The sequence below is a fragment of the Acanthochromis polyacanthus genome, chromosome 1, assembly GCF_021347895.1.
Source record: "Acanthochromis polyacanthus isolate Apoly-LR-REF ecotype Palm Island chromosome 1, KAUST_Apoly_ChrSc, whole genome shotgun sequence".
NCBI classification, from domain to species: domain Eukaryota; kingdom Metazoa; phylum Chordata; class Actinopteri; family Pomacentridae; genus Acanthochromis; species Acanthochromis polyacanthus.
The window spans coordinates 51,887,309-51,905,810 of record NC_067113.1 but is presented as its reverse complement, the minus strand read 5'-3'; the positions used below and the strand labels follow the sequence as shown (position 1 = coordinate 51,905,810).

General features: G+C 41.0%; 1 protein-coding gene across 1 annotated transcript in view; it reads left to right on the top strand.

Annotated features, from left to right (window-relative positions):
- chchd3a (coiled-coil-helix-coiled-coil-helix domain containing 3a) overlaps positions 1 to 18,502 on the top strand; it is an 86,859-nt gene that overhangs the window by 62,981 nt on the left and 5,376 nt on the right. The window contains 1 exon segment of the mRNA XM_022195670.2: positions 2,278 to 2,348. Within this exon segment, the coding sequence (XP_022051362.2) occupies positions 2,278 to 2,348 (71 nt within the window).

The following is an 18,502-nucleotide window of genomic DNA, read 5'->3' as shown; positions in this document are numbered from 1 at the left end:
TCACAATTTGAGACCACATAGTCGGTAATCACACAAATTACACTGTTCTCTGACTGGTAAAGCAAGGAGGGAAGGAGGGTGGTTTCTTTTTTGTGTGTCTGTGCACCACTTTATGTATCTGGACACCAGGTTACATGAAGACACTTTATGCAGTGTATCAACATATGTTGCCATGCTGTGTGCATGTTCGTTCCTTGTGTGAGAGGGTGTGTGCATACAAGCATCTACATTGTGTGTACATGTATAGTAAATGGTCCTGCAATCACTGACACACGTGGATTTTTGTCCTCTCAGGTGGATTAGTGCACTGATTAGTGCCAGCTCTGCCATTTAGGCAGTTATTATTACCTGATACTTAGTATTCTAGACAGAGACCAGAATCCAACTCGTTCTGTCTCTTTCTCTTCCACCGGCTCAATCTCGGCACCCAGGAGAAGTCTTATTCTCGCCTCTTTAGCAGCCCCAAAAATCTCTTTTTAGCCTTTTTATCAGCGATTAAGCTTCTGTTTTAAATCCCCTTTCCTTAGCTCTTGACAGTTTCTTTGTCTAAACTGAAAACCACTTGAGTCAGGGCCAAGAGGGCACCAGTACAGCATGAATTTACAAGTTAACTTAAAATCTGGGCATACTCTGTATGATTGTGTTTTACATACAAACTAATATAAGCCTGAAGGACAAACAGAGTGGGTTGCTAAACTATTCTGACCTTTTATGACAGCAAGAAGAATATTATTATACATACTTGAAATCTTCTGCAAAATCATACCTTAACATGTACATATTTTCAACGTAGTGAGAGCAGTATCCATGTTGATGTCAGAAACCAAATCGAATTTCTTTTAAATTAAGTCTAGAACGTGGAAATGTGAAGTGTTCTGAATCCATTACAGTTGATCTGTATAAGTGTCCATCCAAATGAAGAGGACTAGAATTGGTATCAGACCTTTTGTCAGTGTTGTCATGTCCCATCCTCTTTTAGCTCTACAACACATGGCTATTGATCTTTTCAGCAGCGCAGTTCATTCCTATTGATCTGGTCTGAACTATGATGAATGTCTTTCCCTGTGAGGAGGTTAAGTTAGACCAGATAGCTCAGGTATGAGGCTTAAATTTGTCACAATTATAGTGTATCTTTAATTTATGCAAGATGATTTAAGTGTTTGGAACCCAGTCGTGCTGACGGGTGAGCTGGTTACTGATTTTATAGGGATTCTTTGTTGGTTTGTTAGGTTTTTTTTCTCATTTCTTTGCACGGATTTGAAGCATGGATAAGCTACAAGTGTGTTTTGTGTCTGGATGAATTGTTATTTTGCACACAGTTTGATGGTCTGCTTGTTTTAGCTAATTACTACCTTTGAGATTTCCATGCCAGTGCTGCATCATGCAGTACGTGCGTCGATTATGGAGATGATCACTCAAAATTTTGCATCTGTTTAAAGTGCAACAAAACTAAATAGAAACAAAATGTATTTTTATGAATCAAGCTTATGTTGTGGAAGAATCGGTGTTTTTAACACGGAGCCCTCCACTGAAAGGCATGTGCATTGGTAGATTTTACCCTCGATCAAACCTCATACGACTCTCAATCAAGCTATCCGTCACACTTTCAACCTCTCACAGTCTGATTATAAATGTGCATAACAGCTGCTGAAGGCTGACAAGACAGATCTTGGTGGGTTGTATAAATGGTCGAGCAGCCAGGTTATATGGCCGTGTTTGACGAGGTAATTTAGGTTGAGTGGTCCTGCTATGGGTTCATTTGCTATGGGTCACTGGGGGATTATGACCGCTGGTCTGTACATTGTTGACTAGCGACCCTGTGGCCTTACAGGATTGCTGTCTGTTATTATGGTCGTCTTTTGTGAGAGGCCAAGCACAAACACACATACACACAAATGCCCATAATTCACATCCACACACAGGCTGAGGCAATAGTGCACAACCATTCTCATATCTAATCTGTTTATTTCTTGCCGACCTGTACGTATATATGTTACAGATTGCAAAGTTAGCTTCTGTGTTGGGGACAATACACAGTGACCTACGCCCCTACTGTCCGTCTCTATTCGATTTTCATGAAGCTTGAAACATGAGGCAGAGCTGTGTAAATGTGACTGCACAGAATGGAGGTCTCAGCAATAAAGACATGCCACGCTTTTGAAATTTATTCTTTTGCATAAACACGATCATATATATATATATATATATATATATATATACACACACACACACACACACATTTCTTTCAGTCACTGGCTTTTCTCTGTCTCTCTACAGAGCGCTCAGTTCTACAAGGTCACCACTGACAACTACCATACAGCTGCAGACCAAGTCAATGCCAAATTCAGGTAAGTCTAATGTTCTTCATTGACTTAAAAAATAGAAGAAAACAAAAATTGTGCAAAATTTTGGACCTCAAATTTTATTGTGATGACACTCAGAAAGCAGGGTTCCTCTCAGCCACTGAAGATGAAGCTCAGTGATTTCTGCAGGCAAAGCCACTTCCAGTTTGCAATTTCCATTGTGTGAAAGATCATTAAGAAACGGCAGTTAAGGGGAGCTGCGGAAGCCAAGACAAGATCTGGAAGACCCAGAAAACTTTTTAATTTAGCATTTGCTGTTGCCTTCACAAACACAATGGCAGAGTCAGAAAACCTTATCTGATATCTCATCAGAAAAGTCAATGTTTGAAGTATGTGAGGCAACACCTGGATGAGCCAGACTTGCTTTGAGAAACAGGTGCTGGGGACAGATGAAGTTCAAATTGGCATTTGTTAGGAGACTAAAAGAAGCAGTGTTTGATCAAGAGAACCTTTGCACATGCATAAACATTCACGGAAAGGCTCATCTTACTGCCTTTTTGATGCAGAAGTTCTAACTCCAAATCAGCCAAATATGACATTTGTCTAGAAGTGCCAAAATGTTTGGACACAACTGTAAATCACATGACAACAGTTGAGTGATTTTTGTCATGCATGGTTGGTGTTTCTTTTATGATCTTGACTTCCTTTGTGTACTGTGTAAAATGATGCATTCACTGAAGATTAGAAGTCCGTACGGACCAGTGAACACGCTATTGAATTATGCTAGCCACATTCTAACTTGCGTCTTTCAATCACAGCCACATTAGCCTGGCCCATTAGTTGATGTTGGTGATGTGGTTCGCTGATAAGCCTGATCGCATGCTGATGATAGCAGACAAGACGTGTGCCTTTTTAATTTTTCAGTGTTAGAGGGGTGCCATTTATTTTGTATATTTGTGCTCCAGCAAACCTGGATCAGCCTGTATCAACAAATAATTTGTAGCAGTTTTGCAACATTACCCACATCAAGACACGAAATGCAAGATAATTGCTTTTTACTGCGAAAAATAAAATAGAAATAATAGTTTTTGCCCCTTGTGCCGGACCACGATACTCAAAGAAATGTTTATATAAAGATTTGGGTATCTCTTTTTATCCAAAGTGTACATTACAGTAGAGTGAAGCGTGTGTTCCTTTTGTCTTAACCCTATTAATAGCACAAGCTACAGCCACACCTAGCAATGATGCAACCACTGAGGAGGTAACATTAAACATCCGAGCTGTCATAGTTGTAGCACATATCCAACACATATATGTAACTCAAGAAGATGCAGAATCCCTTCCCGTCCATGTTCCATCTGTCTTCTTAATAAGAGGCCATTAGGCTCCATAGTAATGTAGTGAAAGTGGATGAGGAGCCTGCAGGAGGTGGGGCAAGAATGGGCCCTGGCTCTGAGCTCAGCTCTAGGGAGGCCAGGCTGATTGTGTTAGCTCGTCATTAGCCAGCGCTAACACTGGGATCATTGTCTCCCTTAGAAATGCTGGAAACCGATTAGCCTAGCCCACCGGGGGTTTATCGTGAGACTCGTGGAAGCCGGAGCTGAGACTTCCCAAATCACATTAAAGAAGAAAAAAAATCCAATGGAATAACATTAGCGCAGAATGACAGCGCTAACGGCGAGCGAGCGTCGGGTTAATGTGCGGGTAGTCATGTGACACGGGCCTTTGCACAGAAAACAGCGATTGGTGGATTTGATTATAGGAGGTGCATTAGCAGGGTTGTGACTGGTTTACAATCGTGAAAAGACAGTGTGTGTGTGTGTGTGTGTGGGTGTGCTGGGTGTGTGTGTTAATGAAATGGCGGGAAGGCCTGGCATTACAAGACAAGAGCAGGGATGCATTGGAGGGATCAGAGCTGAGGGTTAATTGGATTTAACGGGGAGTGTTTGGCCCATCCTTGTTTATGTGCACGAGTTCATGCATGATGTTTGTATGCTCTCATATGATGAACAGCTTTTGGAAGCACAATGTGTGTGTGTGTGTTTCATCAAAGCTGTGTCTCTTGTGACAGACACCCTACAGAGATAAGATACTATCTGTGGCCTCTGTTGAGTAATAAGAGGAAATATTTTTTTTGTCTCGCAAAGGCTTTTGATTTCCTCAGAGCTGAAAATGTCCCCTTGAGAGTTAAAAAAAAGAAAGAGTCAGCACCTTATCCATACTTGATAGAATTAACATTTGATATGTTAATGTGAGAATGTTATAAAGTGTGTGAGATGACATCTTTTGTAAAATGTCTTCATTTCCCCACTTTAGCTCATGTCATCGTAAAGAAGAGAGTGTTAGGGCTGATATTAGGCTGCAGTTTATTATAATAGAGGAGATGTGTGGGTATAAATGTGTGGCTGGCTGTCAAGGGTTAGAACATGTCAATATATATACACATTTGGAAGATTTAATTAGGACTTCTGGTTGGGTTGAGTTTAGTTATTACTTTGTAACATCAGGATTGGGACAAGACAGAAAAATCAGGTTTCAGGAGTGGATGAGATTTGGGAGGAACGTTTCTGTCACAGCTGCATGCAGCATCGGGTTCTCTGGGTTGATGCTCTGTAATAAGTCAGCTTGGGAAATAATTACTTTCTTCTGAAACTGGTTTGGGAATATAAGTGATTGGTTCATGACCAGATATTCTTGGCAGCAAAAAATACGATTCAATTGAATTACACTGAGATAAAAATGTTCCTTCTATGTCTCCCCTTTGAATGTATCTCGACTGACATTGGCAGTCTCGGCTTTTTTGAGCGAGTTTCATTATTGAATGTGATATGCATAAGTTACCCGAGTAATTTTACAAATGGCTGGTACAAATAGGCTTCGGCAGGTAGCTGAGGTGCATACGGTCCATTCATTGCAGCGGCACACTGTTGCCATTTTCTTTGGCGATGTTGGAAGAAATAGATGAAAGTGTGAGAGGTAGCCACTCAGGGGAGGGACGGCCGCGTGTGCAGTGATGAGGTTGTGTGTACGTGCAGTTGTTTGTGCGCAGTACAGCTGTTCCCTGCTGTTCTCCCGCAGTATTCCCGCCAGAGTTTTCCGAGAATGATGGAGCTCTCCCAACCGGAACGCTACTGCATCACTGTGACCTCATTACATCCACACACATACGATCGCACAACTCTCAAAAACACACACACACATCTATATATGGAACCATATATATGTATTTACATCCTGTCAGACTTTCTCACAGTTGCAATTTTGTGCATTAAGGCAGTGGAATGCAGTAACCTTATGGCATTTCTGCATCATGAACAACACCGTCTGAAGTGAGTATGGACACTTACAACTAAAATAGGCCTCTCAAGTGGCTGGAATTGGTATGAATCATGATCTGCTTGGTAGCGTTACAGTACATATATACAACATGTAACAGATAATGTAACGCACAGCATTTTAGACACACATGCACTTGCACATAGGATCAAAGCTTTTACTCACTTTCCCCGTGACACTGACTGTAGATAAGAGTTCCCAGTTGCCTGTAGAGAGGAGGCTATCTCTCGCTGCTTCTGATTTATATGCTGCCACATTCACCACTAGTTGTTTATCCAAGTCTGATGCATTATCACGCCATCCAGCTCTGACTGTGTGACCTTTACTGTGCTACATGTATGTAAGAATGCACGCGTGTGTGCGTCTGCTTTCTGTATGTGAGGATGAATGCTCACATGTGCATGCGGATATCTGCATCGCCAGTGTGTGTTTGGTGTGTGTGTGTGTGTGTGTGTGTGTGTGTGTGTGTGTGTGTGTGTGTGTGTGTGTGTGTGTGTGTGTGTGTGTGTGTGTGTGTGTGTGTGTGTGTGTGTGTGTGTGTGTGTGTGTGTGTGTGTGTGTGTGTGTGTGTGTGTGTGTGTGTGTTGGCTGCAGTGACCCAATGGGGCTTCAGTTTGAAATGTAAGATGACAGGCACAGAGCAAAATGATAGATGTGTGATTATGTGAAAAGGTGGAATGAAAGAACGCTGGCGTCGTCCTAAGCCTCCTGTCAGAGCTAACCTTTGGCGGGGCTTTGAACCTCTTTGTTGAGGCTGGTCCATGGTCCCTGCAGAATTGCGATGGGACAGGAGTGTCACATATTGGTGAATTGACAAGGCTATGTAATGCTAAGGAATGAAGAACATCATTTCTAACGTTGTCGTCCAAGTTTCCTACCTTGATGGTGACGTTTTTCGAAGATCTGAAAGGGCGACACATTTTTACACTTTGGGGTTTATGGCTAAATGTGCACATTTGTGTCTAAGCCAAGCATTTTCCCCCTATACAGTCTGCCACGGAAAATAAAACCTCATTTTATTCTGTCACTTCACTGTCACTCCTCTCCTCCCTGAGGCTACACACTCACTCCCTTTGTCTGTTGTTTATTTTTTAGCTCTTTTGAATAAATCTGTTTTTAATTTAATCCAGTTGACAATAACAGCAGCCACAGTCCTCGCTTTGTCTCTCCTCACACACACACACACACACACACACACACACACACACATGCAAAGGTGGAATGAGGAGGAGTGGAGCAGAACTTGTTGAATGCAAATGGCTCGTTGTTTTTCTTCACAACACTGGTGCGCCGCGCTGCCTCGGTCAAGAGACCACAACTGACAGTCTGTCTTCTCCTCCATGTTATGTAGGAGAAAGTAGAGCCCACTCATCCCCACTTTCATCCACTTAGAACCATAAACATCCAGCAGCAAGCAACCCTCAACTGAGTTTATTTACTTAAATTCATATTTTATGTGTTTTGGGCATCAAGTTGTGGATGGTGGAGAATTTCCTGCAGCTCAGTCAGCACAGACTTGAACTTTTGGTCATCGGTAGTGAAACTCCAAGAGCCAGATCTCAGTTTGTGCGGTCGCTTATCTCTCAAGCCAATACAGAAACAATGAAGTATGTTTTTATTGCCAGCAGGATTGACTGCTGTAATACTCCATCTAGTTTCCCCATGATTTAAAACTGAGCTGCATGTGTATTGACTAAGCACACATTACGCCGGTCTGCTGGTTTATCAGATCTGCTTTTATTCTATGAACCTTCAAGAACCCTCAGATCTTCCTGTATTGTCCTTTTAATTCTCAGATAAAAAAATCCACAGTGATGCAACTTTTATTTTTATAGTCCAGCCTTTAAAAAAGAACAGCCTTCCAGCAAAGACACTCAAGACCTGTGTTTTTAGGTAGTCTTTTTTAATATATTTAATTAGATTCATTTTCATTTATTTTACTTTAATAATGCATTTGTCTACATATGCAAGCACCTTAGTCTATTTTATCTGTCTTTTAGCACTTTCATTTTCTATTTTTTCTGAATATTTACCTTCTCCTACCTCTGGTTTATTCTCGTTCACTAATTTATTTAGAGTAGCACCTGCTCAGTTCCTTATTCCCTGATTTTACTGAGTCCTTCATGTGTAACATAGTCATTTACTTGCCAATTTGAAGGAGTTATAGTATTTTGTTTGTGTGCGTTACATTCTATTTGTCTGAAAAGTGCTGTACAAATACAGTCTGATTGATTGATTGAAGCAATATCACCCGCTAATTCTTACCCTATTGCTTGTGAAGAGCATTTTTTAAACATCTGCATGTCATGTTAAAAATAGCTATGATACTTAAAGTTGCAGTGAAACAAACAAAAAAAAGATTGCCTTCCGGTAGTTTGCCTTTCTTCTGGTCATAGAGGTTGTGGACCCAAAATAGGGATGTTCTGTGCAATGTAATGCAATCCAGTACCATAGTCCTGCAACAAATCATTGCAGAACTATTGCATTGTGCCTTTGGTTTATGTTACTGAAGAGACTGAATACTCTGGAGAAAAACCAGCAGGTTCTCCTGCAAAATCCAACCTGCTGCTTCAAAATGTAAATAAGGCGCAGAGCACGGCATAGGCTTTCCATTTCTTGGCAGCGCTCCTGTTTGTTTAAGGGAATAATAGTGATGTCCCAAAATTAATGAAGTAGTGATTTATTGATGTTTAATTGCGCCAAGCAGCACATTTAATTACTAAAAATGACAAGAATTAATTTAGCAGACAGATAATTGCAAAGTACTTCAGTCGCAATCACGGAGGTGTTTTTCTGTGAAGTCGTTGGCGGCGAGGCAGGACAGGCTGAGCAGCGTTCTGACCCCTCTGTCAGGTGAGGGTGAACCACAGTTCTGTAGCTAGGCAACCTGGGTGCAGGGACAAGATGGTGGTCAGCTGAGGAGCCAGAAGTCAATAACTGCTTTAAAAGCTCTTCTTCTGCTCTTAAGAGCTTCCTGTGCTGGCTGTAAAAAGCACACACCATTCCAGGGACCTGTGTGGGTGCAACACACGATGCACATGCACACTTTTTAGTAGTCGATTTAGTGACTCCACTGCTCTGTAAATGGATAGGCCACTCACGGCTTTTATTACCTTTCTGTGTTGTTTGTTATTTTCATCCACTATACGGCACAGTGACGTGAATGATGGAACAGATATATAGCATGTTTTCACTGCAGATAGCACATACTGCACATTTACCAATCACAATGGAATTCTGGGGTGTGTCTGACAAATCTTTCATGGCGTGTTTTGTGATTTATAAAGAAAAAATCTCAAGCATTTGGAGGCCGCTGTCCTTGTACAAGTGTCTACAAAGAGGGTCAGAGAGGACACAGACTCCTCTTCTCACTCACTCATCCTTCTTCCTCCCCCTCCATGCTCACTTAGTGTAGGAACAGTGTTTTCTGTCTTAATTTAAATCTCTTTCACTCACTCGCTCTTCGTTATTGTCTACTCCTGCCCCCCTCCCTCACTTTCCAATCTTGGCCAGTCTTTTATCCCTTCACGCTTTCCTTGAATCTTGCTTTGTCCCATCCTCTCTCTTTTTTTTTTCTCTCTCATTCAATCTCTGATCCATGCTGATGGATTTCACTGCAGGGGGTCACTCAGGTCTGCTTTTAAAAAGCAGCGTGAGCGAAATGTGTGTCATTTTTCTCCTTAACTGGATCATTTGTATTTATTTACTCCCCTTATTACTGACGCCTGCCTTAACTAGAGGGAACATGAGGGCTTTTTAAGGGGGAACCGGCACCCACCTCTTAACCCTATTAACCCCTGAGTAGACCCAAATGATGATAAATAGACAATGTGGTGATTGGGAACTCAATCTGGCGGGAGATGAAAGTAATCCATACTGTCAATGGAGCTACAGCATGTGTTGTTTGTGAAGGTTGTAAAAATCTGGGCAAAAGAAGCAATTAGATATGAGATAAAGTTGTTTCTGTTGTGAAACCTGACTAAATTAGACCATAATATCACTTCTTCCTGTTCTCAGTCAAGTGTTTTTTTTAATGATAATGGCATTAATAGTCATGTTAAAACAGAACAAATGGCTTCTTCTGCTATCAGAATTGCTTGATCCCGTGAAACGTTTGTGTCTCCCTTCTAACAGTGAAAGTAATTACACAATAATTGTGATATAAATGTGATAGCTATATAACCAAATGTGTCCCGTCCAAGAGCAGTAAGGCGACACCTGTGACTGTTATCAGGTATTTCTCTTGTTTCACCAGTTAGAATCCATGTTTGTCCTCACCTTTGGACACTTTCTTTCTTTATTTTAGATTGTAGATTTGCCTGTGCATGCAAGTTTTTAATTGTTTTTCTTTGAATCTGGAGTTTTTTATTGCTGATGTGCCAATTACTAGAGAGCAGGATGGCCGGTGGCAGATATGTAAGGCTGATATTATGTATTTTGTCTCTTTTGCACCTAAAAAACACATCATTTCTAATGTTTAATGAACATTGATTTGACAGTTATTGTCTGCTTTGCCTCAGTCTTAAAAACAATGTGTCAACTAAATAAAAGCTCATAGGTACTGTAGAAACTGAACTTATTCATGCAAATAAACTTTTTCTGCCCTAAGCAGCAGCATTGATCAGCAGATGGGAGCATCTCCTACTAGTCTGGTAAGCGTATTGACTTCTAACACTGCAGTAAACAGATTGAAGGCTTGCTGAAATGGAAGCCTGGCTTTGCGCTGCGAACAAATAATCTATTAGCTGCAGTAGTCAATCAGGCTGTAGTAACCAATGTGAACCAACCCAATGTACCCCCATCAGCCAGTGTCGATTATCTCAAAATGGTTTTTAATCTTCTTGATTAACTGCTCATGTCTATCACTAATCTGGAGCTGGAGAAACTTTTCCTGGACGCCTTCTGTCATCAGCCATACTAGCTGAAGTTAACCTAGCCTACACCATCTGTAGCTCCCGTCCACATTCGTTGCTGGTTGACGACACCAGATTTCAAACTCTGCCATAGTCCACACAGATTGAATGTAGAAGTCCTGTATTCCAACTTTAAATACAGAAAAATCCTGTTAAAGAGAACGGCAACAAGTCTACAGAAGCAACTGCAGAAACTTTTCTTGCAACAACTTTATTTTCATTTTTAGAAACCAAGCGAAGTGCCTTTTAACATGATGCACTCAAGCTTCAGAGTAGTGATCTTAATTTTGTGGCCGTTTTATGCCTTTATGAGATATCATCAGAAAGATTTCAGGAAATAAAAGAAAGAGATGCAATTATCAGACTTAAACTGAGGCTGTTGCAGTTCATGGCTGGTGTTTTAAGCCCAAAGCCACGGGAGTGACGCCAGACTTATAATCTTGTTTACTTGGTTTTTGGTCGGAGAGTAGCTGATTTCAATCGAAAATTTCCATTTTTTTGCAAGCAGTTTTCCCGCAACAGTTTAATCTGTTCTTGCAATATTAATCAATAAGTGGTGCTCTGCAATTTGTCCATCGCCATTCTAGATTTAGTACATTTTAGAGACAAAACCTCTGCAGTCATTTTGTGCAGTCAATAGTTCTTTTTGCAGGGGACAGTTTAACGTTATCCACTGCTCGACTGGACACTGAAGCTTCTGGTGTCTCTGTAATTGTGTTCTTGTTCGTCCCGCTGTGCTTTTTCCTCGTCTTTGTTCGGAGTTGTAACGTACCTGAAATTATGACGGATGAACGTACCTTTTTCCACGTGTGTCTCGCACTTTGTTCAGCTATCGAAGCATGTCGTATCAGTAACGGAGATCTATGAATGTCATTTTAGTGCGCGGCTCTGCGATGCTACAGCAGACGGTAGTCATGGTCAATATGAGCTGCTTTGAAAAATGGACTGATACTCCTCCTTGTACTTTCTATTGGCTTTAGCGCATGCATATTGTATGAAAATCCAGACATCGATCTCAATACATCCTCTGGCTCGCAATCAATACATTCTTTGAGGAATGTAGTCTTAGCCATAAACCCATCAGAAAATGCCCCCTCTATGGAAATGTGCTGACTTGAGCAGCGGGAGGCTTGGAAGGAGGGATTGTATTCAATGATATAGGGACACCTTGAGGAGGGAGACGGACAGTGAGCAGGTGATCTGTTCTGCTTTATTGTATGTTAAGTAGAACACGTTCAGCCCTTCATTTCTGCCCTTCATTCTCATTTTTTTCGCTCTCTGCTGAAGGAAAACTTTACAAAGGAGGCGAGAAGGAGTTTTCTCTGCTTCTCCTCTCTGCTATTATTGCACCTTATATTTGCCTTCCAATGTCGCACAAACACACATTGTCCACCTCTATCCTTAATAAAGCATCTTCTCTCAAAGGAATGTCATCACCCTCGCTGTCCACTTTTTTATTTACTCTCCCTTTCCCTTTCCCTTTGTGATTTATGACACACAGCTGTGAATCTGTAATGTAGATATTTGAACCCGCCTCACTCCTCCCTTTCATTCTCGCCTCTATCAGTGGATCAAGGCTATAGGGATTGGCTTATGTGTGTGTGTTTATGTCGGGGGGGGTTGGGTCGGATAAGGAGTTGTTATAGAGACCTTTACTGCTACTGATGGCACGAGTCGAGACCCCTATATGACTGTTTAGATTTACTGTCTCCGGGGTACAAGGGGGTGCACACACAGTGCAAATAATAACCAACTATATCTGCTGTGATGTCTCTATTTATTTCAGTGTCTCCTACCACATGGAGTTGTATTAAATATCCCATGAAGGCCTGGGGTTGGAGGGAAGGAATAAAGGAGAGAGAAATAAAGACAAGATATAGATTGTGAAAAAGGCGGAGTGAGAAAGAGGGCGGGAGGATGTGGGACAGTTATTGGCAATGACTGGCTCTGTAACCTGTGGAATAAATTTTTGATTTGTGTGTGTTGACGTTTACGCTGAAGCATTCTAACTTTCGCCTGGGCCTGAGTGGATAGTATGCGTGATCTGCTGACAAGAAAGTGAGTGGGTTTATGTTGAGTTACGTTAATATGATGGCTGTAGGGGTAAAGAGCCGGAGACCAAGTGGGTCTCTGTTTCTGTTTGTTGGGCCACAAGAGAGGAAAACAAAAAATACTTTTTCTATAATGGTGGCTTTTGGTTGTAGTCCTTGAGCCTCTAAATCTTGTTCAGATAAAATAGTAGGAAAAAGGGAAAACTAGAGATGAGTGGTCATAACTAGCCGCTTTGCATGTACTAGAATGTATTTTAAGGAACATTTTTGAAATAATGATCAGAAACAGGAAATGCACTCAGAGTGCAGTACTGCGCCAAGGCCTCTTAGTCGTATGATTTCCGACAAATCGAATCTTTAAATAAACAATTTCTGATATGTAGCGGTCGATTTGTAGTATCGCAATCATATGATCATCAGCAGGCAGCTTACGTAGTGTTCAACTGTTGTCATGCCGCTATCTCACAATGATACACAAATCTTTTCCTAATCCGTGGATCCAGACTATAAGCCACATCACTGCCAATATCTAATCACTTTCTCCTTGTGCCATTTCTCATCTTCCCTGAAAATTGCATCCAAATCCGTTAGTTCGTTTTTTGAGTAATGTTGCTGACAGACAGACAGACGGACAAACCAATGCTGATCATCCTCCGTGTTTCTTGGCGGAGTAAAGATAAAGCCAAGTCAAGGAACTTCCGGACATCTTGAAATATGATCAATATGAGCTGATGTTGAAAGACAATTCCAATTTTCCTGATTGAAAACAATTCTGGATGACTACTTCCAATTTTGTTTCTCTTCTTCTGTTTCTCTTCCTTATTGATTCTTTTTCTAGTGATTATGGGAGGGGGGAGTGTTCCTAATCACAAATTCATCTTTTAGCTCTTAGTGTGCATTACTTTTAGCTCCTCATTGTTTCCTGTGGTATGCATATAATTGGGACATTCTGTTTTGTTCACAATGTGCCTTGAGCTTTGACCGTTGCAGTCTGTAGTGTGAAATGAGCTTTTATCTGTTTGCTCTCAAAAGCTCAAGTTTGTTTGTTTTTTATATTCATACAAGACATCATAACAGATGTGATGCAACCACACAAGGATTATGAGTCCAAATGGCCAGGAAAGCATGCTGGCTCGTTGAATGCAAAACCCAGCCAAACATTGTAGTTCATCCTGCTATTTTAGACATATTACATTGAACATACAATGTATTTTGAACAGTACAGGAGTGTAAGGGATCACATTTGGAAGAATATAGGAACCGCTGACCGACACACTGACCCGAGCACATCACAGCCTGTTCACCTAAATTAAAATTATACAGCCAGAGGAGCCCAGAAATGGGGAAAAAAAAAAAATCAATGCCTCTGGCCTTCATCCATTTTTTTCATTTCCCTTACATCAACTAAACTGTATTAAAAAGAGTTTTTTGCTCTGGGAATTTGATAGAGTGTCTTTGTTTATGAATGCCTTGCTGCTCAGGTTACATGGGAACTGAATGATTCATGGTTGTTTTCGACTATATTTATAATGATAGCTTGTGATTCCCACAGTGGAAGAATGTACCCTGTATCCACTTTGCAACATTTAACCCTGGATACTTTGAACTATCTTGCTGTGACTACAACATGAAGAACCTAATGTTTGCCTTGTTTTCCGGGGTATTTGATATAGTTATGTGTTGAGGCATTGTTGGTGTAAATTGTAATTAAACACAAGTAGCAAAATCCCCCCTCAGCTTGCCTACAACCGTGTACGGTAACTTCAGTGTATTTCCATAACAAGGCTGAAAAAACTCTGTGATTACCTGAGGCCAGCAAGTGACTTCAAAAACAAAAAGCTTTTCAGATAGTACTGATAGCTTTTAATGAGTTCTGTATTAATTGCTCTGATACAGTTCACGACCTTTTGTTGCTGAGCGAGATAATATAAATAGGTTTCATATGTTAAAGGTAAAAAAAACGTAATCTTCTAGTGGGTATAGCATATTCATGGTATGACATGTCTATTGTTTTTACATCTGCTCACCCTGCTGCATAACGCTACAGCAGTCACATGATAGCAAATGACATGAGGGCATTTAATGTAAAACTGAGGGGGAAGGAGGGGAACTTGTAGTCTTTCCTCGCCGCCTCTGTGTGGCTGGCAGCAGGAACTTAATGTTAATCTTAATGACAGATGATAGAGGATGCTGCGTGCCGCCACAGAGTGTGTGTGACAGTGTTATTGTCTCTATGATTAACTCAACCACTGTCTCAGGCCCTTCCCCTCAGAGAGAACGAGAGAGCAAGCAAAAAATAGAAGTACCACTGTTTAGTTTCTCATCGAGAAATACTCTTCACTTCTCTCCACCCCCACCTTCCTCTGTCTTCCTTTCTTTTCCTCTCTCTTTCTCTCTCTCAGAGGCCATTACTGGTGATAAACACTGCGGTTTGTATCAGCAGGATGCACCTGGCATTAAAGCAAACGCTTAAGAAAGTAATTAGTGGGTGTATGTGGCTGCTCTCGTCCCTGTAGATGCCCATAGGCGGTGTAATAAATGAGCGCCAGGATCCATAGGAATAGGATGGCAGCGATTTCTGCTAGCACTGCTGTCATCGTTCAATACCCTGACGCAGAGCAATGGCCTTGTCATGCCTTCTAGCAAATGACTGAATTTCTCCCTGATGGATCCACAAATGCAGAACCTTCTCCACACCCAACAGTATAATGTTCCAGCCTGCACTGAAAGTGGTAAATGTCAGGTATTATTCGGGGTATAGACCTAACTTGGAAAAAGGCAAAATGTGAAGAAATAGTCCCTCACTTATTCACTTTATTGCTGACGGTTAAAGCTGCGGTAGGTCGAAGTCTGGAAGAAGTTGAACAATAAGAATTTATAAAAAACAGCCCTCTTTCTGCAGCTTTGCCTCCACTTTCTTAAGCCGCATCCTTCTTCTACTGTGGTTGATCTTTATACTGTCTCACCTGATCTGAATGAAAAGCTGTGACTGACTGAAGTCTGGATTGTATAAACTACAAACGTCTGATTTCCTCTCAGAGCGCTTGAATTACAATATATACTAAACGTTTGTATGGAATTTTTGCCCAATGACAACGAAAAAATACTGCCCGTCCCCACTCTATATAAGAAGATTGATGCCACTCCTATCTGTGTGCTCAATATGAAGAATACAACAAGCAGTAGGTGAAGATAGCTTAGCATAAAGACTGGGAGTAATGCTGTAAAGAGCTGCAATTAGTCGAGATGAACCGTTTCCCTTTCAAAACTGCACTAAACAGAAATTCAAAATGGTTTGCCTAAATCACTAATGGTGCTCCTCTAACTCTGTGATTTATATTTCCAATAAATTCTCAAAAAAATTGACAATTCAATGCAGCAACTGAGCAGGGTACTGGATAGTTAATTAGTGTATTGATGTGTTCATGTCCCCTTTGAGGTTGCTGAATATCTGGAGACCACTTCTACCACAAATTGTCACTGACCTGCACAGACAAGGACTATAGATTTTTGCGGCACCCTTAACAAACATGACCATGTGGTGCCACACATAAGTACACATCTCCACTGCAACAACTTCCTGCTGCATTGCACCCTGGGTAATGACCCATGCGACCAATCCCCTGCTTTGCATCCAACGCAGGGGTAATTTCTCTCTCTCGGGGGCAAATCAAACATCTGATTCTGACTACAGGGGCTCAGCTTCACCCCCCGATATTCCTTTGAGATCTCAAGAGTTGCTGACGGGCAAAATCTCTTTGCCTTTCACACCCATGCAAGGCGTGTTTAGTGGGGCAGATGAAGTGTCCTGGGCACTGATGTGAGCAAAACGATGACACCACTATTAGCATAATAGGCCAAGCATGTGCATGTATCGCCATTATGGATTTTTATGGGGTGTGTGAAGAGACAGACAAAAGCAGTTAATGTTGGGCAAGGCACTAATGCCGGTGGGACGTCCTACAACTTAGATTGGCGAGAGGATCCAACACTTGCATGTATCTACCAAAAAAAGTCCCATTTAAACGCACTGAAGTTAAATGTAGTATGTGTCACCAGCTAAGATAGAAGCACTAAAGCTGGAGCAGACCTCAAGGACATATTCGCACATATTAAGTTAGTGAAGTGTTGCCTTTACGCAGTCATATTAGCATTCACATTCTACAACAGCAACCTCCTCATGGAAGCTGAAAAGTGGAAATTTCCACTTAAAGCAGTCCAAGGTGATGGCTACACAGTTTGTAAATGGTTGACGCTCTCAGGGAGCCGTTGTGAATCGATGGATGGATTACTTAATACCCAGTAGAGTGATCAATACTCTCTTCTGTGAGACCTTTTTAAAGGGCGTTAAGACATAAGAAGAGAAACTAATTTAGCGGTAGGGTATATTTAGCTTGCTGGTAATTTCAACCTCATCATCATTATCATCATCACATTGGAACAAGTAAGGTTTGTCGACATTAAACGGACTCTTCTCTTCATTTGCTTTGTATTACGTATCGACTGGTGGAGCAGTCACTCCTCTGTTAGGTCCCATGGCACTGATGGATCCCTTTTTACAAGAAATGAGACCATTGTTGTTGGATTGACCATTTTTCGAACACCCTCCGGCCTCACTGTTGATGTATTGTAGTGCACACAGTGGAGTGGTCAACACAGCAGGCTGTGGAGGTTGGATTGACCTCTCACCTTCCTCCCAGATACTGTAATACCGATTCTTGCTTCAGGTATTTTGGAGTGGAATGACAGTAATAATAGAAAAGGCAAGGGATGCACAAACAATGTAGACCGCAGTATGGCTCAATCGACTCAACATCACGAGCTTGTATGCGGTAAAAATGACCAGATAAGATATTGATACTGATGGATAAAACCTAAAATATAAAGAAGAGTAGTGATATGACAGAGGATAGAACTTAAAATGTGAAAAATAATAGAAATGATTTAGACAGTAGAGGTTGTGAAAAGAAGTCATAAAGCAACAGAAGATGAATATGTAGTGTGTTCATACATTGTCATATCTAGAAGTGGAAGAACTCTTTCTTAAGATCAGTTCTTTCCATATTCACATCTCTCCACCTTCACATCACAATGTTGTTTCAAGGTTAAACCATTAAGGAAGTTATTCCGAGCAGGACTTTAGTGCACATTTTATTCAGCTACTGTCTTTCTGGAATATAGATAATCCTTTACAACTGGTGCTGTTGATCTACATACTTGTGAACACTTGATTTTTAGCAACTTCATGTACAATACGTTTGCATGTTATGATGTTTGCTACAACGATAAGTAAATTCAGAAGATAAAGCCAGTTTTAACAGGTATTATTGCCCCTTGGCGTATTTGCTCGTCAAGCTCCGATTGTAGTAAAAGTTTGCTTGCCACAAGAAAAATCTTATTTTTGACATCTATTTGAGGATATGAACACAATGTAATTATGTTATATGTAACATTTGCTAACCTGATGCTCTTGAAATCCTGTTGGAAATAGGAAGCATTTCTTACAAACAGACCTTGTGGTGTCCATCAGTACACCCTGACTGTTAGCCATGTAGCTTAATACTGGATTGCTTTTCTTTGTGCATCTCCTTTGATAGTCTGATCAGATCACAAGTTTCTTTGCAACCATTTTTGGTCACTATTAATCTCCAGGGTATGCTCAGTATGCCTGTATAGAGTGAAAGTGAAGGGGACAAATGACTTCTGTTCAAACTGTGTCACTTTCAAAGTATCAATACTAACACAATATGGTATAGTTTTTAATGTCAGCAATACCTTTCTAGTATCAATATACTATGCAACACTGTGTTTACTTTATGATTTTTACACTTTTGTCCCTTCCCTTTAACTCTCACCCCTCTCTCTTTTCCTCCTGCCCCGTCCTCCCCTCCTCTTTACC